This window comes from Periophthalmus magnuspinnatus, chromosome 12 (genome assembly GCF_009829125.3).
Source record: "Periophthalmus magnuspinnatus isolate fPerMag1 chromosome 12, fPerMag1.2.pri, whole genome shotgun sequence".
In the NCBI taxonomy this organism is placed as follows: Eukaryota; Metazoa; Chordata; class Actinopteri; order Gobiiformes; family Gobiidae; genus Periophthalmus; species Periophthalmus magnuspinnatus.
This window is the reverse complement of record NC_047137.1, coordinates 15128917-15155481: the sequence shown is the minus strand read 5'-3', so window position 1 is coordinate 15155481 and position 26565 is coordinate 15128917. Positions and strand designations below refer to the sequence as shown.

Here is a 26565-nt window from a genome sequence, read left to right as displayed (position 1 = left end):
AAAATAAATGGACAGACAGATATAAACAAAAATTCTTATACCCGTCGAGGTTGCTTACTTGTCGTTAGCTTTTTGCAGTATTTTAAAATAGATTTTATTATGGGTGACAGTATAATTGATTATCATACATATTTCAATATTTCTCCCCTTTATGAACAATACAGTGTCATTAGACTTGTCTTGGATTATACAGTGGATATACAGTGGTCCCTCGTTTATTGCGAAGGTCACGTTCTAAAAATAACCCGCAATAGGCAAAATCCACAAAGTAGTTAGTTTTATTTTTTACAATTATTCTCTATGTTTTTGTCTGTAAAACCCCTCACCACACACTTTATACACTTTTCTCACACAGGCGTTAACATTTTCTCACATTTCTCTCTCGTTTAAACTCTCTCAAAGTTCAAACCTTCGTAGGCGTCTTTGTCGGTGCAGAACGTTTCATCGCCATTGTGGGTTTTGTCGGGGAGAAAACAAATCGCAAACGTACAGCACTTCAGAGTCACACTGCGATCCAACGTTTATGTAAATTTGTCTGAACACATTCTGTACTGGACAGGAGACACGGCACGGAGGAGACTGATGGACAATGGTCTACAGTCCAACAGCCAATCAGGACAAAGAACACAATGGTCTACAGTCCAACAGCCAATCAGGACGCACGACACAATGGTCTACAGTCCAACAGCCAATCAGGACGCACGACACAATGGTCTACAGTCCAACAGCCAATCAGGACAAAGAACACAATGGTCTACAGTCCAACAGCCAATCAGGACGCAGGGCACAATGGTCTACAGTCCAACAGCCAATCAGGATGTAGAACACAATGCACGATCATACGCTGTAAAAAAAAAGCATGCAAAATTACACAAAAAATCCGCGAAAGGTGAACCGCGATATAGCGAGGGACGACTGTACCTCTTGCCCAAGGACACAAGGACATTACACACTGGTTACAGCTGGAGTCAAAACACCAACCTTGTAAATATTGTGAGAAACTTCCCACAAGACGACGGCGGTTTCCCTTTGTAAAAATGAATAATACAAAATGGCTAGAAACAGAAATGAGCAGCTTATAGTACATATTTTTCAGACATGCTTCAGCTCCCATCAGTATCAGCCTGCGTACAGTCTATTGTCGGCGTTCACGTTGAAATGCTGTTTACACATTACAAGGTCACCGCTTTACAAGTACAACAACAAACCAGACGCTAAAAAGTGCGTATGTTTTTTATTCACGGCCCAGTGGGATTGCATTTTAAATCAGGCTCTCATGCAAATGTGCGCGGACGAGTGCAAAGATGGATTTTTGACCCGCGCTGACGACCAAAGTGACAATCAAACTGTTTGGATATCCACAATTTAACACAAAAAGCTATAAGTGTTCTATGATATACTGCCAGCGCTATGCCCAACTTAGTCTATTCAATATTTTTAACACACGAACAGAGTGGATTTTATCAGATAACGCAATGATAATGATATTACAAAGGACAGATCTGAACGTCAAAGCCCCAACTCTTGATATTTTGACACGGCATCGCTGTGATTTACATTTTTACAGTCCTATTAAAGACGTACAGTGGAAATATATGTTCACTAACTCTGTTCAGTTCCCGTACTGCGCAGACTTGCTGTTTTTCTTGTGTTTTTGAGCAAAATGTGTCACCAAGCTTGTTTCTGTGAATGTGTGGTAGGACATATCTAAGTAAAAGTAGTAAAGTTATAGTATAGTTAAAGTCAATTTTACAGTGGATGCTTTTTTACTTTACTACATTTGAGAGCTGTATCTATACTTTCTACTCCACTACGTTTTTTGAACTTGACTGAAAAGTAAAAGTATTTGTTATTATAGTTTGAGATCTGCTGAAAAGTCTGATGGGTTTATTTTTATCAAGGTCGTAGTTTGAGTAAACAAAAATATACAAATAAAAGCTTGGAAACAAAATTCAATTGTTTCCGTTGAACAAAATACAGCACAAATCTTCATCAAAATCACCACATTTGGAGCTTTATTTGACTCAAACTTTGTACTTAAACAGTAAAAAGTAAAAGTATTTTGCCCATTTTTAAACAGGTATTTTATTGCTTAAGTCAAAGTAAAAATATCACATGAAAAATCTACTTGAGTATTTTATTTTGCTCCATTATCTGTACATTTACTTCACAAAATTGAGTACTTGTTCCACCACTGTTGGTTATAGAAGTTGTACGAAGTTGTTCTGTAGTTACTTGAGAGATAATTAACAGCGACATAACACATTTTAATCAGTTTTGTCTTGTTTTACTTTTGTTTAAAGGAAATAAATGCTGTTTGGCAGTTACTTAAAGCTAAAGACTCGGCATCAGCATCGGAAATGAAGAAGCTGGGTTTCGTCTGCTGTATTTTTTCTGGAGTATAAGTTGCACCAGCCAAAAAATGCATAATAATGAAGGGGAAAAAAAAGTATATTTCACATATAAATCGCATCTGAGTATAAGTTGCACCCCCGGCCAAACTATGAAAAAAAAGTGTGGCTTATAGTCCAGAAAATACGGTACTTTTTAAATCTTATTGTGCCATTAAAACAATAACAAAGACGCCAAAAATATTCCAACTACAGGCCTATTAATACCTCCTTCAGATTCCATGTGTTTCTTATAATAATAATAATAGATTTTATTTATATAGTGCTTTTCAAGACACTCAAAGACACTTTACATAGAAGAACAATTTAAAAAAGTACAAAGATACAAACATTTAAGATCAATACTCTTAATAATTAAAGATTAAAAGCAGCTTCTTACCCTTTAGCTCCACACCAGCAGATGGCGACAGATGCACACTGTCCTGAAGTCCTATTAGTTGATCAATCTGGTTTATCTGGCATCATTCAGACTCATCTCTTTGTTTACTTCTTATACAGATTGATATAAGTCTGGTCCCACGTCTTTTGTTGCATTTTAAACCCGGACAAACATCATCGTCCCATCTGTTTTTTGTTTTCTTCAGTGACACATGTGAAACGAAGTAGCGCATTGGTCACCTGTGATTTACAAATAAAATCACATTTATCTCACCTCAGAGTGTTTCAGCCACTTGTGATACTTTTTTCTTTATTTTTTCCGATACGGACTGACCGTGTGTCTCCCCGATTGGCTAATCCACCTGTCAATCACGCCCATTTGAAAACGAGGAGGTTCACCGGTGACCAAACTCATATTTTTGTAAAGTATTGACGAGGAATGTGACATCACCCGTAGCGTCCAGCTCCAGCCGAATGAAGCTCATCGACGCTAGCAGTTATAGCGGCTAATTTGGAGCCGAGATCCATATTTAAAATTCCGGCTGCGAGTATCATAGCAACCAAAGAGCCAATCTGGAGCGACGCTGTTGAAAGTAATGCCCCTTTCCGGTCCGCACTACTGGTTTAGCGGGGAGTGAGCCCTTAGCAACGACGTCAATCAAGCCTGTTGCTAACGCTAGCGGAAAGAAGGCGCCTGATTTGTCTGTTTTTAATGTTCATATCTTGATTTACGGACACAAAAGTGAAATAGAGCGGGTTAATACCAACATTTAAGACCAAAACGACGAGGCTCACTTTGTATTTGGAGCAGGCTAGCAGGTTAGCTACGTCCATTAGCTATGTCCATTTATATGTACAGTGTATGATCCCAGGCAACAATCCAGCCTGTACTTCTCCTCTCAGCTCGTTCAAACCCATAACGAGCTGCGTGTGATTTGTGTGCGTCCATAGTTGCGAAGTTGAGTGAAGTTCTCAGTAGGTCTGCCTTTTAAAACATGCCCCCAGTCACAATGTGCGGAGCTGATTACACCGCAGTCAAGGTTAGGCCTCCTACACGGTCTACCATCTGCTATAAATATTCATACGGCGAAGCCCACACACGGCGCCGGACTGATAGGCTGTTTCAACACGTCTTCCATTTGAACTGAAATGGGAAAACTTGAAAAGACAAAAGGGAGCGTTCAGGTAGAGCGAATCACTTTTTGATCAATCTATGAGCTGGTGTCGTTCTTCAGAGTTGGTTCATTTATTACAGGGAGTTTGAATCGTGATTATATTGTTTCAGATCCCAATTTTGAGGGATTATGATGGGTTTCTGGACGTTTCTTTGCGGTTACGCGTTAGATTTAACTAAAGATTGATTGATATGTTGGGTTTTTTCATGCTCGATGGCGATTTCTGATTGTTTAGAACCCAGAGCGCAAATAAAATACAGCGATCCCTCGTTTATCGTGGGGTTTATGTTCTAAAAATAACCCCTGTTCTGCCCACAGTAAAGTTACTTTCAGAAAAAGTTCATAATAATTTTGTAATGTTAATAATTTAGTATATTATAATTCATTGGTTAATATTTCATGCTTAAGACAGCCATTTTGTTAAAAATAATTACTATATACACTAGTTTTGGGTTACTTGTGTTTTATTTTGAAGGCCTCAGGAAGTGGTCACAGTGCATTATGGGTAACAGCAGGAGAATTCAGCTAGATAAAAACGTGTTAAAATAAGCCTCCTTGTTGATGTCCAGAGCTGCTCATCTTGTGTTTAAAATCTTATCTACATCTACGAAAGCAATGGCTGTAAGTTGAATGTGTATTTAGTGACTTCAATTAGTTTATAAGTTGCCCTGTTGTGGAAATTGGTTCAGCACATGTTATTAACAGACATTAGACCTAGCCCATGATCTTGCTAGCTCAGGAGCACTATGTATTAGCATAGCCATGCCTATTTTCGTGCGTATTAACGACCTAATTAGCATATGAAAAGATCACGAAAAAACGTAGTGTGACTCCTTAAAGCAGCAGTTTGTAAAGTTTGCTATTTTTCTGATACATGTACTTTATGTAATGATGCTAATGTACATTTATTTGTTTGTTTTTCCAGTTTCACTCGAGCTTTTCACACCACAATTGTAATGAATTGTAAGCTGTCCTGAAGACCGTATTAAAGGAGCAAGACGCTCAGTTTCCTGGCTCGTGAAAACCGAGTTTGGCTTGCTGTTGATCTGCGTTCACATACATATTGTATCCAACACGTAGTGATAACAGTACAACCCGAAATAGGCAAAATCTGGTTAAAGCATTAGACAAATGTAAAATTATTATCCACAAAACTGCAGAAATATCTCTTCATATCCTTATTTGGAAATTTAAGGGTTTTTTTTGGTGACCATTTACTATTTACGAGGGTCATTCAATAAATAAGGTGAATTTTTCAGTATAAGGACTTTTAATACAATTAGAAGCTTACTTTTTTGTTTTTGTTTGTTTTACTTGTTTTTCACATGGATTTAATTTCTTTTGCAGATTAAAAAACAGACACAGTTGACATTCTCCTATGAATTTCAACGGGTTTGCACCTTCAGCAACCAAAAACTTGATAACTGACCACTGTTCAATCCTGGAGCTTCTTGGTCGGCCATCTTTGTTAATCGCCAAAACTCTCAACGTTTTTTTTTAATCTGCAAAAGAAATTAAATCCATGTGAAAAACAAGTAAAGCAAATAAAAAAGTAAGCTTCTAACTGTATTAAAAGTCCTTATACCGAAAAATTCACCTTATTTATTGAATGACCCTCGTACTATCGTGTGATTTTTGGAAGATCACAATTCAAATACGCATTGAACTTTTTAACAATATACGTAAACGGAAGAAAGCAAAATATAACCAAAACAGTGAGATACAACGTGAAAAAATAACACAGAAACTCTTACAAACTAAATGGACATGGACACATAAACAAAAGTTCTTAGACCCTGCGACGTTGCGACTTATATTAGTTTTTTGCAGTATTTTTAAATCGATTTTTATCATACATATTTCAAAATTTCTCCCCTTTATGTACAATATACAGTGGTCCCTCAGTTACGTTCTAAAAATAACCCGCAATAGGCGAAATCCACGACGTATCATCTTTATTTTTTACATTGTTCTATATGTTTTGCAGCTGTAAAACCCCTCACCACACACTTTATACACTTTTCTCACACAGGCATTAACATTTTCTGTCGGTTTCTTGTTCTGTAGATCTTTATAGTCGGTTACATCAAAACACTCGGGTTAAAGGCAGAACAGGGTGAGATTGTACCAGGGTCAAAGCACCAGTGTTTTATATTACTCGAGCAGTGGGAGTTAACATTCTATAGCAGAGGCGTCAAACTCATTTTCACCGAGGGCCACATCAGCAAAATGGCCGCCATCAAGGGCCAGATGTAACTGTGCGGCAGGATAAATATCACTAAATGTAAACAAATGTCATGTAAAATAAATGTAACTACTTTTAAACTTGTTAAATAACTGTTTCTGTTTTTATTATTTATTCAAGTTGCAAATATTACGTGTCTTGTGTAACTCCGTGTAACTGTGTATTTCCTGGTAAACTGACATTTTTAAAAGTGTGTATCTGGTCAGAACCTTCAGCTCTGCTTCAAAAACAGACTTTTTTAGCCTTTTAATTATTGGACAATTTGTTGTTTTTCTCGCAGACTCACTTTTTTCATACTGAGCTCCGTGTTTGGTGTCAAAATGTCGACGTAGATTGTACCGACCGCGCCTCATAACACAAAAAACGTACAGATTTTCTCCTTAAAGCACAAACTTGTATTCACCTTTAGCGCCTTGAAAATGTCTTCCACGCCGACAATTTTTTTTCTTCCTAAACAATTTGGGATGATCATTTGCAAATATTTCTCAGTGTCACTTGTTGGGAAAATCTCATAAGTTTATTGTCAATGCACACTTTAAAGCAGCATAGAAATGACAGTCAAGCCTTAATTTACCTTCTCACGGGCCACATAAAATGACATGGCGGGCCGCATTTGGCCCCCGGGCCTTGAGTTTGACTTGTGTTCTATAGATAAGAAATTTAAAGCACAATCAAGCAATGTGAATGAATCAGGAAGTTTATGTAAATTTGACGTGACCGTGTACCTTAATCTTAAAAGTACACTGCATAACTGTTCTTTCGGGAGCGCTAAAACGTATCTTACTGTTTTGCGGGTTACCTCTCCACAGATCTTACTTGTAACTCAGTCTGTAGGCATCACATCGGAGTCTCCGTGGAAATATACAGTTTATATCTATGTTGATGTGTAGTGTTAATGTTTTAATAGTTTGAAACGGTCCATCCATCCATCTGTTTTCTTCAATTTATCCAGGGCCAGCACTTCCTCCCGCAATACCGTCTCCATGGTGACAATCGGTGGTGGTGGACCCTCCTAAAAAGTTACCTAATCCACCTTTAAACACATTAACATTCGATTCCTCTCAGCCAATATTACAGCAGTCAGGAAATGCTCGAGAAATTCGTTAGGGCCGGATTAATAAATTGTCCAACAGCAGATGTGCAGGCTGAGTGTAGAGCCTGCGGACCCTTTCTCCAATCTTGAGTGAAATTACACACTATGGCTTTAATGAGTATCCCTTACATTACCCCTCACTGTCTGTACGTTCAACTCTGATTAACTTTTATCAGATGACATTTATGCGGCCGGGCCTGGGTAAACTTTGAAGCACCACCACAGGCCCTGGATCCTGCTTGCGTTTCGTTGTCAAGACGGAGACCGGCTGTTGGCGCTTCTTCTTCTTCTTCGTCTTCTTCCCTTAATCTCTGTTTGAACACTGTGAAAGGTGTGTGGTGACAAAACCCAACGCGCGCCGGTGGGTACGTGAGCAAGTGGTAATGTTACAGATTATGCCCTCCAAGCGGGTCTAAGGGTTAATGAAACTCCTGATGAGAAACGCAATTTGCCTGTGTCTATTATCGAGTCTACCTTCATAGACTCTCCTCCTCCTCCTTTCCTCCTCCTCCTCCTCCTCCTCTCTTTCTCATTCTATGGGTTTTTCCACCGGGTTCAGCGTCTGATTCTTTATACGTTCAAATCACAGGGCGACGCGTTGAAAAAGATGATGAGTTTTTAATCTTTTTACCATTTACATGTCCTAGTCGGGATTGGCGGCCGGTTTAGCCGATGTGGAAGTGCGCGCGACCCCAATAGAACCTCCGGACAGTATTTATCACGTCAGGTGCGGTTCCCAGGCTGACCCAGAGTCCGTACGCCACCCGACGAGCGGTTTGAGCCGTGAGCGAACTTCTAAAAATGCTACTTTTAATACGGCGACGTGAAGGTTGTAGACAATACAGGAAGTAGGAATTCGTATTCGTCGCAAAGGGCGTTTGAGTCGACGATTTAGCTGATAACGGAAAGTAAACAGTCAAGGCAACAGGTCCTTGGTCAACGTAAGTACTCTGAGGGTCCGATACTTGCTTGTCCACATGGAGATGACGTTGCTTTGGCTGCGAAATGTGAAATTCCACTGTATAGCATTAAATTTAACTACCTTCATGGAGAGAAGCAGGTGACGCCACAAGGCCAAAGTTAAAAGTCAAATCTGTAGAGAATGAATGAATGAGTGCCTACCTATTCGTTTTTCAGACTTTTGTGCGTTTTGATTTGCTTCCTTGACTTAAAACAGAAATATCTAGAAAGAAAAATAAATAAATCAAGTCATGTGTGTGAGATTTTTAAGTTTAATGCCATTACAGGTGCGTTCCTGGCATCTTCGTGGAGACGTGCAGATGGTAGACCCTCCACCAGAAAAATAACCTTTTGTACCTTTTAAATGACACTGGTTTTATTATATAGGCTCATTTACAGCATACAAAAAGTACTCTAACACTACTACTACTACCTCATACTAACACTGCCTGATTCTTGTTCTGCTCCCAGTCTCTCTGTTAATCATCTACCACTATTACAATGCAGTTATTTTTATTGGTACTACCTTTGAGTAATCTTTTTCAACAACATTACCAGTACTCCACAAGTGATAATACTACTGCTACTACTGCGACTACTCTATCCCTAACAGTATCATCACTTCTGGCAAAATATAAACAACTTCTGAATAGTTTATACTGATTTACGTTCATGTTTTTTCAATTCCTCTATGTGCACGTGCAGATAGAAACTAGCTAAATCTGGTACAAATCAACTTTTCTTTTGTAAGTTTTGTGCACGGTCCCTGATAGTTAACGTAACTGAGTAAAAGTAGTGAAGTACTGTACTTTTACTTCACTGCATTTGAGAGCAGTGTCTGTACTTTCTACTCCACTACATTTTTTGAACTAGACTGAAAAGTAAAAGTATTTGTTGTTATAGTTTGAGATCTGCTGAAAAGTCTGATGGGTTTATTTTTCTCAAGGTCATAGATTGAGCAAAGAAAAATATACAAATAAAAGCTTGGAAACAAAATTCTATTGTTTCTGTTGAACAAAATTCAGCACAAATCTTTATCAAAATCACTACATTTGAAGCTTTATCAGATCTCAAACTTTGTACTTAAACTGTAAAAAGTAAGAGTACTTAGCGCATTTTTAAACAGGTATTTAAAAGTTAAAATACCACATGAAAAATCTGTACGTTTACTTAACAAAATTGAGTACTTGTTCCACCACTGTTGGTTATAAAAGTTGTACAAAATCAGGAAATAAATGCTGTTTGGCAGTTACTTAAAGCTTGGCGTCAGTATCAGAACGGAAGAAGCTGGATTGGTGCATGTACCGTATTTTTTGGAGTATAAGTCGCACCAGCCAAAAAATGTGTAATAATGAAAAAAATACATATATTTCACATGTAAGTTGCATCTGAGTATCAGTCGAGTTTTTTTCAATTCCTCTGTGTGCACCTGCAGATAGAAAGTCGCTAAGTAGTAGCTAAATCTGATACAAATCATCTTTTCTTTTGTAAGATTTGTTCACGGTCCCTGATAATTAAAGAATAAACTCAACTAAATTACTTACTAGAGCTGTGGCTAACTCAGGAAATTCTTAGTCAACCAAAAGATGTCGTGGAGCCGGAAGCGCAGCCCGTGATCACTTCCTATTTGGGACGTAGCGGCTAGCACGTTAGCTATGTGCATCTTTATATACAGCCTATGGTCATGCTGCAGATATTTATATACATATAAATACTAGTAAATAGTGTATTTGTCTGTGAAATAAGAGTAAACTCACAATTCACTCACAAATCTCAAGATGGCTAATATGACTTCACTTTTTGTGCTTGTCCTTAAAAAGTCATTAGTCTGCTAATCTTTTTGGGATTATAGGCTAATACAAAATTTTGGTCGACTATGGCGCCATCAATTTCAATGAACTGACTAAATGAAGTAAAAAAGTCATTTAAAGGAGCAATACTTTCAGTACTTTAGGATTTGTGCAATATGTCAGTTTATTTATAGGTTAATGCACGATAGTACTTTATATATGTTATTTAAAGTGAAATACCAGGACAAAATATAACAACTCCTGTCCTGCTCCAGCCCCGGTCCTGTTTGCCCCTGTCCTGCTTCTACCAGTCGCAGAAGTAGTAGTAAAGTACTGTCCTTAAGTAGAGAACACATACCTAAAAGTTGTACTTAAGTACACTGGATACTTTTTACTTTTAGTTCACTACATCCGAGAACAGTATCTGTACTTTCAACTCCACTACATTTTTGAACAGGACTGAAAAGTTAAAGTATTTTTTTTTTATTATTGTCTTGACACCTGCTCAAAAGGCTGAGGGGTTTAGTTTTAGTTTTTAACATATTCATGAAATCAGCAAACAAAAATATAACAACAAATAAAAACTGCTACATCTCAGCTATTAGAACTCAAAATCTGTGAGAAATACTTTTACTCTTAAAGCACATTTTAAAACAGGTACCTTAATTAATACTTTTACTAGTAGATTTTTCATGTGATATTTTTACTTGAGTTTTAGTTTTGTTTTTGTTTTTTGCTTCAGTATCTGTAGCAAAAGACGAAGTTTAAATCTGTCAGCTGGACAAATCGTTGTAAGAGTGAAGACGTTTCGCTGCTCGTCCAAGCCGCTTCTTTAGTTCTGGTCAGATTACTGCTGGACACTGCCTTATAGATAAATAGATAATACTTTATTGTATTATACTGAAATTTGTCTTGCACATAAAACAGTGGCTCCGTTACTGCACATTAACATCACACATGCGACACAAACACTATACAAACATTAATTCAAGTGACATACATTTACTCACTTTCTAGCACTTCGATAGCTATGGATTAAGCTCCTTGTTTATTTTAAGGATTGACTGATGAACAAAAGAATGCTTCAGCCTAACCTTATTAAAGCAAGCATTGCATATTCACAGTTCAAAACATGATTAGAGTCAGAAATGATGATTCTTGCCAGTCGTATTGTGTTATTGTGATAGTCAGCCTCATACTGACCTTCTAATGGCTGACCCACAGTCTTGGAACAGATCTTGATCAGGTGTTTAAGTCCAGACTTTACAGATGTGGACAAGCAGCTGTACCACACAGTATTACAGTACTGCAGCACACTGAGGATAACAGCAGTATAGAACAGTAGGAGGATCTGACGAGTGGCTCCAAAAGATCCGAGGCGACGGAGAAAGTACAGTCTTTGTTTCGTTTTTTTACAGATGTGGTCTATGATGATGCTTATATCTGTCTGAAGGGAGGAGCTAACTTCACTGAAACTGTAAACAGCTGTTGTCTCCAGTTTCAGCCTAAATAGAATGTACCAACATCGGCGTGAGAGCAGCTCAGGACCCCAGTCTGCTGTCCATCTCCATCTCAAAGACACTAACCACTCCTTTGAAGAGAGTGAGGTTCAGATCTGAGCCAGAGAAAAGAAATGGTTTGAGAGGAGAGTTAAAGAAGCTATTTTTGTTAGGAAAGACAATCCTTCTTTAAACAGGAATGGAGGCCTGAGACATAAACTCAGATACACAGATCTACAATTCCCTCCTCAGACCCAAAGCAAACAAAAAGAAACAAAGAGGAGGAAACAATAGGACTATTCCAGGTTGAATACAGTCATTAAGGCTGAAACTGGAGACAATAGGTGTTTACAGTTTCAGTGTAGTTACTCCCTCTCTTCAGACAGATATAAGGCCTTGTCCATCAGCGATCTGGACAGAACTGAAGGACGAGCAGCGAAACATCTTCACTCCTACAACGATTTGTCCAGTTGACATCTGTCCTTTTACTTAAATAACAAAATTGAGTACTTCTTCCACCACTACCTGTACCTTCTACTTTGTCCTGTGTTCAATCTACTATCATTGTGCATTCCCAATGGAAGTTCTCGCACCAATGTTTGTGATTTTTGTGTGTGTTTTTGTGTGATTGAAGTGCTAAAACCATATCGTATCTGTCAAAATAATCTAAAACCATGCTCCAGTCTCTTAAACACACTGATATAACTCTTATATTTGAGTGTAAACAGGCAGTCCTGAAGTGCCCCTTTTGAATTCAATGGCGCGTAACATACAACATAAATTACTTACATATCTCCCAAACGCATGGTACAGGTCATCCTCCCGTTTCCCCCGGCTCCAACACACTTGTAATTAAGCTCTCCTCTGCTGCTACACCCAGGTTCCTCCGAGTGCTGTCACCGTGATGGATATTATTGTGCTCGCAGAGGACAGTAGGTGACAGCCGTGTCTCTCTTTGAGGATCCTACGCTCTGCAAATCGTTGTCAATTGTCAGTCTCCCCCAGAGTTTACGCGTTTTTCTTCTGCTCTTTCCGAAGCTGTACCTGCCACTTGTCCAGCCTCCTGTTTTATGCCCTTTTGTACAGAGAACTGAAGTCTGGGGAAGGTGGAAATCACACACACAAAAAAATCCCAGACTGACTACTATAGTGTGGCAGTGTTGAAAGCCAATGCGACTTGAGAGAATAGTCTTTACTCTGTTGACGTGTTTATTGGGGAGGTTTATGAAAAATGCATGGGAATGACAGGAGGGAGAGGTATAAATATACGCAGATTGTGGGTGTCAGTATCAGTTGGCTCTAGTGTCTGCATTTTTCAAAGTTTGTTTATTTGGCTGAAATGGACGGAAATCCTATAACATTTGCATTGCATCACAAATACCCAAATAAAATGTATTCCAGCACGACCTCCTATTGGCTTTAACGTCTCTAAAAAAGTCCACGTTGCAGAATAGGTCCACTAATAGAGATTTTAATCATGTTTTATAGTTGTTTCCTTTCCTCAAAGTTGTATTTGGAGTGATTTGTGCATGTTTGTGCAAGGTATAATCGCAGATCAATCCCCTCGTTTATGTACTTATTTCGTTATTCAGGTTTATTTTCTGTCGTAATGTCTGGGGGATCAAAGATACAGACTCGGAGTAAGGTTGTAGGAAGCTGGGTCGGAGGCTGAGGTGCTCGATACGTTCGTAGGAAGCTGGGTCGGAGGCTGAGGTGCTCGATTCGGTCGTGGGAAGCTGGGTCGGAGGCTGAGGTGTGCTTGAACCGGTCATACGTAGCTGGGTCGGAGGCTGAGGTGTTCGAACTGGTCGTAGGAAGCTGGGTCGGAGGCGGAGGTGCAAGGCGGGTCCAAGAAACGTGATCTGGTGCAACACGAGAAACGCCAACTGAGTACTATGATCATAACCAGAAAAAAACAACTGAGCCAAGCAGGACTGTACCACAGAGGATACACTGACGATCCCTTTGGACTCCAGAGGTAGAGGCTCGGTCACTGATTGGCTGCAGGTTTGTAGTGGGCGGAGCCAAGGGTGCCAGGCACAGAAGGAAAGGAGGAAGACAGCACAGACAGACTGGGATCTTGACATTTTCTTATTCGGTGATACGTTTAGGATTCAGAAGTGTTGCGTTGTTGTGGTACGATTGGAAAAAAAAAAACTCAAAATGTGTCACGTGCAGCTGTCCATAGGAGGAGCCAACAGCTACGCAGCGCCGTGTGACGTCAGTTCCCATCAGACACTGCAGTTTTCTAACACAGAAGTCAGCGAACTTGTTTTTTTTTAAGTTGTTTTAGATGGATATTCTGATTTAAAATGTGCAAATGTTTACATAACGATCCACAGGTGTCATAGATTACAACCATAGACCCGACACAAGCACAATGGCGCCGCTTTAACATTGTGACAACCAGAAGTAGTTAAGCTTAAACATTTTGCAGTGTTTTTTCACCGCAATGAGTTTCTAAGCACATTTACTGCCAGATTGTCCTAATAAAAGCAGTTTGGAATAAGTGAACGCTTTTTCCTTTTACTATATTCACCGCAGAAGCCGAGCACCTAGCAATTTACATATATCCACATTTTCTATTATTCCTTAACTCATTTTACAACTTTCAGGAGCCAAAGCCGAGTTTCAACATCACAGTAAAGCTTACAACTCCCAGTCTGCTAATAGCGCGACAGATTTCCGGGTTCACAATCGATAAAATGCTTTAAAATTATACACAGACAGAGCGTAGCCGTCTGGTTTTGACCCTAAGTGCTGCGTTTACATTTTTTTACTATTGATCAGACCAAATGAATATATAAAACTTGTACGAGGAGGGGAAAAAAGTTTAAAACGAGCTTGGCTTCTAAAACTTAATAATGTAATATGTCGTGATGTATTTAAGCAACAAAAGTGAACAAAGTAACCCCATTAAAGAGACAAAAACGTTCTTTTGAACCATGATATTGATGTTTGCGTACGTGAACCCACTTTTATTTTCTGGATTTTAACACCGCGTGAGCCATGAGTCCTTTTTTTTTTAACTTGATTTGATTTATTCTACTGTTTTTACCATTTTTAGCTTTACGTATTGTAATACTATTCATTATTTGTTTTATTTTACTGTATTTATTTGTCATACAGCACTTTAGAAACTGTCTGATGTTCATAAAATATGCAAGATAAATGTCTGTGTGATCCATATTAAAAGAAAAATTGTATTATGTAAAGACGGAGTGAAGATGTTTCGCTGTTCATTCAAGCCGCTTCTTCAGTTCTGGTCAGATCACTGCTGGACACTGTCTTATATCTGTCTGAACGGAGAAGCTAACGACACTTTTGTTTACAGATCTATTGAGCTACACAACTGTGAACTGTGTCTGAACTGAGTCATTCTTCGCATAATCTTTCAGGCTCCCACACCTGTTTGCATACTGGCTGTCCCTATTGTTTCCTTTGTTTAGATATAGGTCTAAGGATGGAGTTATAAATAGGAGATAGATGTGTCTAAGGCCCCCATTCCTTTTCAAAGATGGATTGTCTTACTTAGCCAAAACTGCTTCTTTAACTCCCCTCTTGAACCATTTATTTTCAATCAATCAATCAAACTTTACAACAGCAAAAACTGAACCAAAGTGCTTTTCAAGTGCATTAAAATGTAAAATGTACAATGTAAAATGTAAAAAAAACAAAACAAAAATTCTATGTGCAAAACAACAAACAATAAAAACAGTCATTAGTTGAAGGCAATCGTGAACAAATGAGTCTTTAGCTTTGGCTTTGAACAGGGACAAAGTAGTGACTGGGCGTAACTCCAGGGGCAAAGAGTTCCAAAGTCTAGGACCAGCCACAGAAAAAGAACGGTCACCCCACTGTTTCCTTTTGGTTCTGGGGATCTCCAGCAGGTATTGACTGCCATTTTCTTTATAAATGCATTGGATTGGATTGGATCGATTGATCTTGGCTCACATAAGTAGTAGTTGTAAATTTGTGGATCGTTTATAGATTGGGCCAGTACATGATACCTGTCTGATCAAATATTTGCACGCCTTTAGTTGTAGAATGGACGTTGTACTTGCTTCCCCAAGGTCTGTATTCCACATGTACGCAGATCACTAGCAGATGTATATTCCACTTAAGCCTAGTTCTAAAGATTCACTTCAGTCATTCCTTGTTGGAGTGTCTCAATGAAATTCACTTTTGGATGGATTTTCTTAGTTTGAACAAACAAAAATACAGAAATGGCTGCTTTTGCTGACTCTGGTGTCCTCGCTCAACTGATTGCAGAGTTACGGTAATGGAAAGTCCCCAAACACGAGTCTATCGGTGGCGATAGTTTCTGATGCTAAAGGGTTAACAACTGCGTCAGTGCCTTTTGCCACTTCTCTGCGCAGAACCTTGGGATGATCACGGAAAATAACTTTACATTCAAAAAACATACAGTTGTCAAGTCGAGCTGTTTCCACCTCAAATCCCTCAGCAAACTTAAAGTCTACCTCCCTGCCAGAGATTTTGAAAAAGCCATCGATACTTTTATAACGTCGAGACTTGAATATTGTAACTCTCTGTTCCGGGGTTTGGATCGCGCTTCTCTCCGTCGCCTTCAGGGGGTGCAAAAAGCAGCTGCCGCATTGTTGACCTCGACCAAAAAGTGCTAGCGTAACCACTGTTTTCGGTCAAATTTAGAATTACTTTTGAAACTTTACTAAACACTTGGTTTTTATTTGTTGGCGTTTGACACAGTTTGAGCCGATACTACGGTCTGCAACATTAACACGCGGCTTTATTTTTAAATGTCTGTATAAATATATGTGATTGATTGAATGATTCAAGTAAAAAGACACAAATATCCAGCTCAAAACATTGATGGAAAACAAATCTGACAAGTTAAGAAAACCTTTATTTGCTCCACAGTCAAATGAAATGGAAAGTACTTTTTTTGTGTCGTCGAAAATTTTCTAACAAGTATTGCAGTTCGATTGTTATTTAAGTTTTCAAATTAGTGTTCAGTTCACAGTACAGATTTTAAACATGTCTGACGGGATCGTTTGCTCGATTTAGGAACCGATTCGCTTCTCCACGACTTTGGATCTCCGTATGCGATTTTTGAATCCGCCGCGCTCCTCGTGTGTGGCGTCAGTGCGACTCTCGAGCTTCTCTGTCACACAAAAAAAACACACAAAACACACCACGGCAACAGCCAATAAAAGAGGAGTGACGGACACAGAGACGTGAGATACAAACTCAGGAAATGGCGAAAAGAATGAGACGACTTTATTACTCAGCTCTTGTAAAGTTGCGAAGTTAAACTGCTGCATTCTCGTCCATATTATCCATTAGACCCCGAGTCAATAACCACAGACGACAGCGCTATTATCAAGTTTGAAGTGTTCTTTAAAAGTAAAAACGTGAGAGTAGACGCTCATGTGTGTCTGTTTACATCCGCACAGCGAGGATCAGGCTGAAGCTGCTGCAGATTAGCAATAGCGACTCTACTTCTTGTGTTGTTTATCTTCAGCCTTCTGTGCATTAAAAGCGTTTATCTGAACTGCTGCAGCACATTTCACAGTTTTGACTTGTGTCTTATGTAAAAGTACAATGCAATACAATGTTCTGATCTTTGGAACACTTTAGAGTCTCAGAGTGAGGCGTTTTACTGTAGACAGGAAACAGCTGATGATGTTTTAGCTTGCGGTGTGCGGTCTCTTCGCTGCAGTCTTGAAAATCTTACCCGATTCTCCTTGTGTCTGTGGTTCGCCCTTTTTTTTTCGGCTAAATTAATCCAAGAATCCCATGCATTTCAGAACATTTTTGAGCTACAAGGTTAACAGTTGAGGAGAACATTGTGATATTTCTTGGGTAATAGTTCAAACATTCACTTATCTACGTATCGAGAGTCAGCATTTCTAATTTCATACTGCGCTGCTCTGTATACCAAAATATATAATATAAACTACTGCTAATATTTTAATGCTAATATCTTCTGCCCAAATCATCCCAGAAGTTGAAATTTTTTACTATTTCCGCTGTGGGGATTTTTCTTGTTTTCTTAGATGGATTTGAAAAGGCTTAATTTTGCTGCGCTGATCAAAGAACGTGGCCGCCACTCGTGTGAGCAAACGTAATTTAAAGGCAAGAATTGTTTTTAATAGGAAAAACACTCTCTACCCCAAAAACTTTGTACTTTCTTCTCTGCTGAAGGGGGTTTTAAGAAGCTGTGAATATAGATTTCAAATGTTGCATGTTTGGCTTTGGGCTTACTATAGAAAAACTCACTTTAATTGGATTAAGTTGTTGATGTGAAATAGCAAACAAACAAATAGAATAGATATTACTTCCTAAATCCCAGTAGTGTTTTGGTGCGGTTTATATCGGCAAAGCAGTGTAATAATGTTGAAAGTATTGGTCAGTGTTGGCAGCAGAAAGGACTCCTGGGAAATAATTGCTATAATAATGGGACTCATTCATGAGTGTTTTCTTTAAAAATGTTCATAACTGCCACTTTAAGAAGATGCTGGGAGAACTCTGCGCCAGTTCTTAAGCAGCCAGATTGCTTCTTAAATGAGCGCTACGTCTTATTCACCAACGTCCTAATACGAACACCACAACTCATTTACATAAAAGTTTATATGTATTTAATAAGAAACACCCTCAGAATTTTCATACGTGGCCAATATAAGCTTGGAAAAAAAAACGAGGAGACTACTGCTGTTTTAGAGTTTCAGCTGCGATTAAAAACGTCCAAACATGAACACCGACCTAATGAAATAAACGAGTTCTTTCAACATATCTGTGAGCGACGGATCTGCGATAAATGGCGAGGGGAAGGGGTTTGGGGTGGAGGGGGTCTGGGTGGAGGTGTCCAGGGTGGTGATCAGATGCATGGACCCATATGGAGAGCACTGGGAGGACTGGGACGGTATAGTATATATGAAGTCTGTTAAACCAAATGGACCACATGCTTGACCTCATAAATGTTGTTGGATCACATAGTCAGATTTTTATAAGAAATAATTTAAGAAACTGTCTAATTTACAATCCTGGAGGAATATTGTAACGACTGACACGGGGACCCAAAGATTCAGAACTCGGGTAAGAATGTTTATTTACAGATTGTAATGTGCAAATGAAGGTAGATGGATCAGACAGTTGAGAGCGGGGTCGTTCGCAGTCGTCCTTGAGTAGATCGTGGGCAGCAGGGTCAGAGACGAGGTAATCCGTACCGGTCGGAGGGGGTGAGGTTCGAGGAGAGCTGGGTCGGAGGCGGAGGAGCTGAGCGGGATCTGACAAAGAGCAAAAAAAAAAACATCCAACTTGGTGGAAAGTAGCAAATGCAAAACATGAGACTGAGCCAAGCAGTCTCATGTGTCAGGCTCTGACGCAGACGGGAGGGGGGAAAACGGCACAAAACACAAGGCAGACTGGGATCTTGACAAGGAATTTGAATTTTGTGTTGCATTATCAGAGTAATAATATTCTAAAACAGCTGAATTTTGGTTCTTACAAGTGCTTCTGGGTTTTCGTAGGATTTTCTTTCTTCCGGAGAACATTTTCAGTTAAGAAAATATTGTGTGAATGGCAAAGATGTTCATAAGAAGACGCCCCTATTGACCTGGGACAGTCCCAGTTTGGAGCCCTGTGTCCCCTGTCCCAGCAGATTTATCCAAAACCAGTGATTTGTGCCTGTTTTATACAAGAAATGTCCCAGGTGTCACCCATTTTTGACCAATTTGAACCCCACCAACAGTAAAGATGTGAATATATTACCTTTTGTTTAGCTAAAATACAGAAAACCAAATGTGAAAATGACCAAAATACAAAAAAAGTCCCCCAGATTATGAACAGACTAGAGATGGAACGGTAGCCAATATGTCAAAAAGTCGATATATCAGCCTTAAAGCACCAGCACTGGCCAATATTTTGTTTTTAGCCGCTTTGCTGCCTAGAACACACACACAAAACTTTATTTTAACACTTTAACAAAGCGCTAAATGTGATACGCTGCTCTCTTAAGGTTTGTGATTTAAAAAAAAGTAAATTTAAATGGCATAATCTGGCAAAATTATCAATATTGGCCCTATATATTGGCCCAGAAATATCAGTTGAGTTTATCAGCCATCAGTCGCTTTGTATTCTCAACAATCGTATCGACATCGGCCACGAAAAAACACACACCGGTCGATCTCTAGAATGAACAGTGAAAATCCGGTCACCAGACCTTTTACGTACAAATTAGCTTCTAAAACCTCTTCATGAACAAGGCCCGATGAGTCTTGGCACGTGCTGTTTTGTGGCGTTAACGCGTCTGCTAAGAAATGCATTGCTTTTTTGTCCTCCTATTGTTAATGTCATTTACCTCGAATTAGCTTTTGGTGCTAGCGTTTAGCCCTTTTAGCTGGACCTGCAGTTACCAAGAATTACCAGTTAATAATAGACCCTGACAATAAGGATTATCCCATCTAACTAATGCAACGACGGAGTAATCTTGACACTAGCAGACACTCCCCCCCTAGCTAGCACCGCCGCGGCCTCCTTGTGTGTTCAGAGCACGTTTCGGCCATGGCATTTTTACTTTCATGGTTAATTACCTGCCAAGATAGAGCTCTGAAGACACGCAGTCACACATGTCGTGAATATACCCGGATAGGTTGATGCTTTGGACACCAGTGAAGGGAGCTATTTCACTTTAATATGAGGGGATATTTTCTGATGGGTGTTTAGGAGTTTTTTTTTGACAGTTACATCTCCACCGACACAGCTATGTAGCGCTAATGCTAGCCCGGAGCCCGAGTGTAGTCGCAAAGCAAGAACAAAGAATACACTCAACAAATCATTCAAAGTACCGAAGGCAAAATAGTCCTGGGTTAGCGATGGAGACTGAAATTGTTGTTTTAGATTCTGGCTGGGCGTTGTGCCAGAAATTCATATCACGAGTTTCTTAAATATTCATGTTTTCTTGGTGTTTTTTATTCAGTCTTTTAAAGGTCGTATATTACGCTAAATGGACTTTTGTGAACTTTAAGTCTTGTTATAATGCTGTTACCTTCTCAAAAATAGACCTGGAGTTGTGTTTTGTTTTATTCTCACATGAGTTTGAGTAATTTATTATTAGTTTGTTTACATTTTCAAAACTCAAAATGCTCTGTTCCACTGGTAGTTTTTAAGTTAACAGCTACATTTTACATTTTGGTCAGTAGAGATTGGCAATTCGAGGGCTGAAAATGGTCCAAATGATGCTAGTGAAGGTGTATGGAGTTTAAAAACACAGTGGAGCACTTTCTGTATTACCACATGATGACATCACAAGGTGGAACAGAGTGTTTTCTGTTTGAGAGAAGAACTCAGCCACAACTCCAGGTCTGTTTGTGACGAGGAAACATTACAACGTTGATTAGAAAATAGCGTAAAATGGGCCTTTTAAGACGTAACTAAATGGATCCGCTGTCAGAACGTTTCCTCTTCACTGTGATTGGTTAAATACACCTGTCACTCACTCAGAGCTTGACAGAGGGTGACCAATAGGAGGAGTGGGTGGTAGAAAGGGTCTGTTTTTGGCCATAGAGCTGCACTAAACACATAAACTAAATACGTCAATTAGGATAAGGATATAACAAGTTGATTTTTATTTCCAAATCGCCCAACCCTATTTTAGGTGTATACAGGGGAGTCAACAGGGGAAGGACAAGAGGTCTGTTGTCCCGGGCCCCAGAGTTGTAAAGGCCTCAGAAGTGGACCCTCTTCCTATTAATTAATATTACAGGGGGGGCCCATGTTTGGATTCTTGCCCAAGGCCCCCAAAATTCTGTTGACGGCCCTGATTATATACAAAATATTGACTATCAAGTACATTGTCTTAAAAAAGTTTAAAAAAATAAAATAAATTAATAAAAATAAATAAATAAATACATAAATAAAAATAAAATAAATACATACAAATAAAATAAATTAAAATTAAGTACAAATTAAATAAATGAATAAATACATAAATAAATAAATGTTCTTTTCTAAAACAAAGTAAACTGGACTGAAAATTGATATTGGAATTCCAAATTATCCTAACAATCCATCAATCTCACCCATCGTTTACATTTCTGTATCAAATCCTCTTGTATTTTTGTTCATTAAAATGTCCCTTTTGTTTTTGCTTGTGTTTGTTTTGGATATTCCAGTGGACGAGGAGGCCCTGAAGAAGAAGATCACAGAGGAGCTGAGTAAAGAGCAGCAAAGCGACAGAGCCAACGCAGAACGAGAACTACAGGCTTGGTAATACAACACCACACGCAGAACATTTGGAGAACACACGGCATACGTAAATATCTGTCTATTATAAACCCAGCGAGTGTTTTATTAAAAGTGATCGACTGGAGTACTTTTTTAAACCTTCTGTTGCTATGGAAGTAGGGTAGATATTATTCAGTTTCATATTTTATCCAAAGACTTCACTGCTGTTAATACATAGATGATGATGTGGTTCAATAGTTTCAATATCCTTACGCTGATAGTAAGGATATTTTGAGTGGTCCTGAACATTAAAATCACTTATGTTTTGTGTTGAAAATGATCTAGAATTTGCAGAAAGTGAAGCACAGCGTTCTCTGAAACCTCGCCGTAAACGACCCGTAAAACTTATTGCATTTAAACATTAGATTACTCAAACGTCATTGACTTATTTTTGAAAACTTTGAGCCAAGAAGTAAAAGTGATGGACGCTCTCGACGTAAACATCTTCGGTTGAGCGGTCAGTCCACCGACCCACAGGTTGTTGGTGCGATTCCAGCTCCCACAGATGAATACTGTTGATGTGTCATTGTTCCAGACTAGACATCGACGAGCTGATATTTGCACTTTTTAGCATATCTACGATCGGCCTTAAATCTTCAACACAGACTGATATTTGATTTTGGCCGACGTGCTGCATAAACACACACAAACCTTTAAGTTTTGTTTACGTTTAAGACTTCAGAGCGAAGACATAACCACACTCCACAGCGCTCTTAAAAGTTTGCAGTCAAAAAGGATTACCATATCTCCAGAAGTATAAGTCGCACCTGAGTATAAGTCGCACCGGAGTATAAGTCGCACCGGAGTATAAGTCGCACCGGAGTATAAGCCGCACCGGAGTATAAGCCGCACCGGAGTATAAGCCGCACCGGAGTATAAGCCGCACCGGAGTATAAGCCGCACCGGAGTATAAGCCGCACCGGAGTATAAGCCGCACTGTAGTACAAGTCGCACCTGAGTATATGTCGCACTGTAGTATAAGTAGCACTGGAGTATAAGTAGCACCGGAGTATAAGCCGCACCAGCTAAAAAATGCATAATAATGAAGAAAAAGCATATAGTTCACATATAAATCGCAAGTATAAGTAAGTATAAGTCGCACCCCTGGCCAAACTATGAAAAAAGTGCAACTTATAGTCCGGAAAATACGGGTATATATTTAAATGACATAATTTGGGGGAAATAATCAAAATGGCCCCTATAAATCAGCACAAAAACATCAGCAGAACCATCGGTTTCTTTGGATTCTAAACAATCGGTATCGCCATCGACCATGACCAAACACATATCAGCCGATCTCTAGGCCAGACGCTTAACCCACCATGCGTCTGTGTACACTGTACTTTGAATATTTGTGTGAATGGGTGAGTGATTCCTTGATGTAAAGTGCTTTGAGTGCCTGGAAGTGACATGTAAGTTACTTAGACTTTTTGCTTTATACACTAACACTACCATTAGCAGCTAAACATGAATGATGTCCAGCAGTCTACGAGGCCGAGCTCATTCATTCACGAGGACATCATTAAATACTCCCTTCTTTTGTGTTCTTAACTTGTTGTGCATTCATTGTCGCTCCGCCAGTGTGAAACTTTATTTGTAAGTTTCCAAAGTTGCCCATTAATCTACCTCTCTTTTACCCTTTTCCCGCCTGCCTCCCCGTTCTGGCGAGGACGGTGATAGATTGAATCCACGCGGCGCGCTCGTGTCACTTCGTGTTTCGGCTCCCGCATTAGAAAAACCAAGGACATTTCCGCATGTTACCGCATTCAGCTCTCATTATTAGTCAAAAAGGTCAGAGCAGTCTGCCCAATCCCCACTGCGTTTTCCAATCTTCACTTCTCTCTTCCGAAGCACATCAGCACTTTTCCTGCCTGCTCCTCCTCCTCTTCCTCCTCCTCTTCCTCCTCCTATCTGCGTCTGTGGATCAATTAATCACGCCTGGCGAAGGAGGGCGCCATTCGGTGGTAATTTCCTGGGCGTTGAGTGGGTGATCTATTAGCCTGGTCTGATGAAGTTCTTGTTCTTGTGAGAAGTATACTTGGCTTTTGCTTGGGTTTCTTGTCAGTAGTTGAGTTATGTAATGCAAATAGGGTTGTAGAAAAACAGGTATTGATGCTGACAAAAAAGTCTGACCTTTCCTGAATAGATAAGTATGAATATAGTGGTATTAAAGCGGCATAGTGGTATTAAAGATGTTGTATTCTCACATAACACCACTAGTTTTGGTCTGACAGAAGAACAACAGAGATCACAGGTGAGTCTGAACCATAGACTTTATATATAAATGGACACAGCTAACACGCTAGCTGATGGTTACAAATAGAAAGTTAGCATAGGTGCACTTCTGGCGCCATCTACTCTGGCTCCAATTCACTTTCTATTGAAAAATTAACCCGTCTCTCTTTAACTGCTGCTGTCAGAGTCGTCATTTTTGTCTTAAATTTTCGTATTAACCCGCTCTACATGATCCTGATGTTTTTATTTCACTGTTGTGTCTGTAAATCAAGATATGAACGTTAATAACAGACAAATCAGGCTCCTTCTTTCCCCTGAGGTTGATCATGCTAGCGTTAGCAATAGGTTTGATTGACAGCGTTGCTAAGCGCCCGCTCCCTGCTAAACCAGTGGTGTGGGCGGGAAGGGGCGTTACCTTTAACAACCTCGCTCCTGATTGGCTTTTTGGATGCTATGATACTCGCAATCGGAGTTCTAAATATATGACTTGGCCCCTAGCTTCAATGAGCTTCATTTGACTGGAGCCGAACGCTGCGGGTGACGTCACACTCACTTAGTCCACTTCTTTATACAGTCTACCTCAGCGGTGCCCAAACTCTTTTCACCGAGGACCATATCTTTAAAAATATTTGACACGGAGGGCCAGTTGTCAATACAATGGCTAATTCAGACTTCATACTTTAAATAAGGCTTGAAATATTAATATTAGGTCTGTAGAACAATGCAGTGTGATGTTATTTAGGTTATATTGGTGGGATTACTCAAATTTGCCATAAAAACTACTGATTTTGATCAATTGGGCCAGTTCAACTGAAAGCCTGAGGGCCCGTAAAAATTGGTCTGAGGGCCGCATTTTGCCCACGGGCCATAGTTTGGACACCCCTGATCTACGGCAATACTTGAACCTCAACTCAAAGACATTTTCAGACTTGTTTTAGCTCATTTCTGGTATGATGTCATTACTGATAACTTCAATTTCACACAGTTTAGCCATAATTTACATTTTTCTAGCTCGTTCGTACGCGCGTTCGATTGCCCACTCCACTCTCCACCTGTTTGACCTCCAAGAAGCACGTGCACATACCATAATCTTCAGTAATTGCCCCTGGATCCCTCTGTAACAGCCGTCGATGATTAACCCGTGAACGAGCAGCTCCCATTACTCTCCAGACGCTCTCTTTAAACTGTACAAGAAAGAAACTTCTCCATTTAGCGGCTAGCGTTAGCATCGATTAGCTTCTTTTGACGATGCTATTTAAGAAGACACAAATAAACAAGTATTCCAAAGAAATCGCTCGGTATTGACGCTTTATACCTCGGGTGGTCTCATTTTGTGTGGACTTTGTGTATTCATGCCTGTTCAGTGCAAGTGCTTCAAAATTACACCCTTTTTTGCCATTAATTTTAATCATAGTGTTTTTCTTGGCCTCAGTTTTAGCGCGGCACAAGCTAAAATCCAAGTTGAGAAGACTTTAAATCGCAAATGGCCAGTAATGAGAGGAACGTTCTCTGATGCTGATAGTTTGAAGGTCCCGTATTACGCAAAATTGACTTTTGTGAGCTTTGAGCCATGTTATAATGTTGTTTTAAATATATAGTGTCATTAAAAAGCCTGAGCTGCAACAGATAAATGGCAAAATGAACCAATTATAAGCCATAGAAGTTATTTATTTTCCCCGCTAGAGCTCAAATATGAACTTATTACGTAACAAACTGCAGACTGATATCAATCTGGATAAAAAAATACATAGAAAGACCATTACACCGGGATTTGAACAGCCAACCTTCTCGTTATAAGGCTGTTTCTTCCACCTCAGTCTATGTCAAACTGTGTTATCGGGCGTATCTAGTTGTTTTATTGTTGCCAAAAATTGCTCAGCTTCCCGTCCCGTCCTCTGTCAATTAAACTTGAATCGACAGAAAACTTTTACAGTTGGGGATAAACAGCAGGGTGAAGGTTGGACCTCCCTGGATCTGAGAGAGTGAAGTGAGGAAGAGTTTAGAGCAGATCTGAGCCGGAGGAAAGACTGTGTGTGTGTGTGTGTGTGTGTGTGTGTGTGTGTTCATGCGTGTGCCTATGTTCATGTGTGTAATTGTATGCGTGTGTCTGTGTGTGAGTGTGTCTATATGTGTGTGTTTATGTGTGTATATGTGTGTGTGTGTCTTTATGTGCATGTATATGTGTGTCTGTGTGTGTGTGTCTGTCTCTATGTGCATGTGTGTGCATGTGTGTATCTGTGTCCATGTGCATGTATCTATATGTGTGTGTTTATGCATGTGTGTGTGCATACCTGTGTCTATGTGTGTGTGTGTACGTGCGCGTTGGGGTGTGTATGTGTGTGTATGTGTATGCGTATATGTGTGAGTGTGTGTGCTTATATGCGCATGTGTGTGTATGCATGTGTCTGTGTGTGGGTTTATGAGTGTCTATAAGTGTGTGTGTCTCTGTGTGCATGTGTACGTATGCATGTGTGTATATGTGTGTGTGTTTATGCGTGTGTGTGTGTGCATAC

At 39.6% G+C, this 26565-nt stretch overlaps 1 protein-coding gene across 3 annotated transcripts in view; it reads left to right on the top strand.

The window, feature by feature from the left end:
* Positions 1 to 26565, top strand: part of chchd3a (coiled-coil-helix-coiled-coil-helix domain containing 3a) — a 197420-nt gene that overhangs the window by 9422 nt on the left and 161433 nt on the right. For all 3 annotated transcript variants that reach the window (XM_055225583.1, XM_033976311.2, XM_055225582.1), the window contains one exon: positions 21706 to 21799. In XM_055225583.1, the coding sequence (XP_055081558.1) occupies positions 21706 to 21799 (94 nt within the window). The remainder of the gene's footprint in view (positions 1 to 21705; positions 21800 to 26565) is intronic.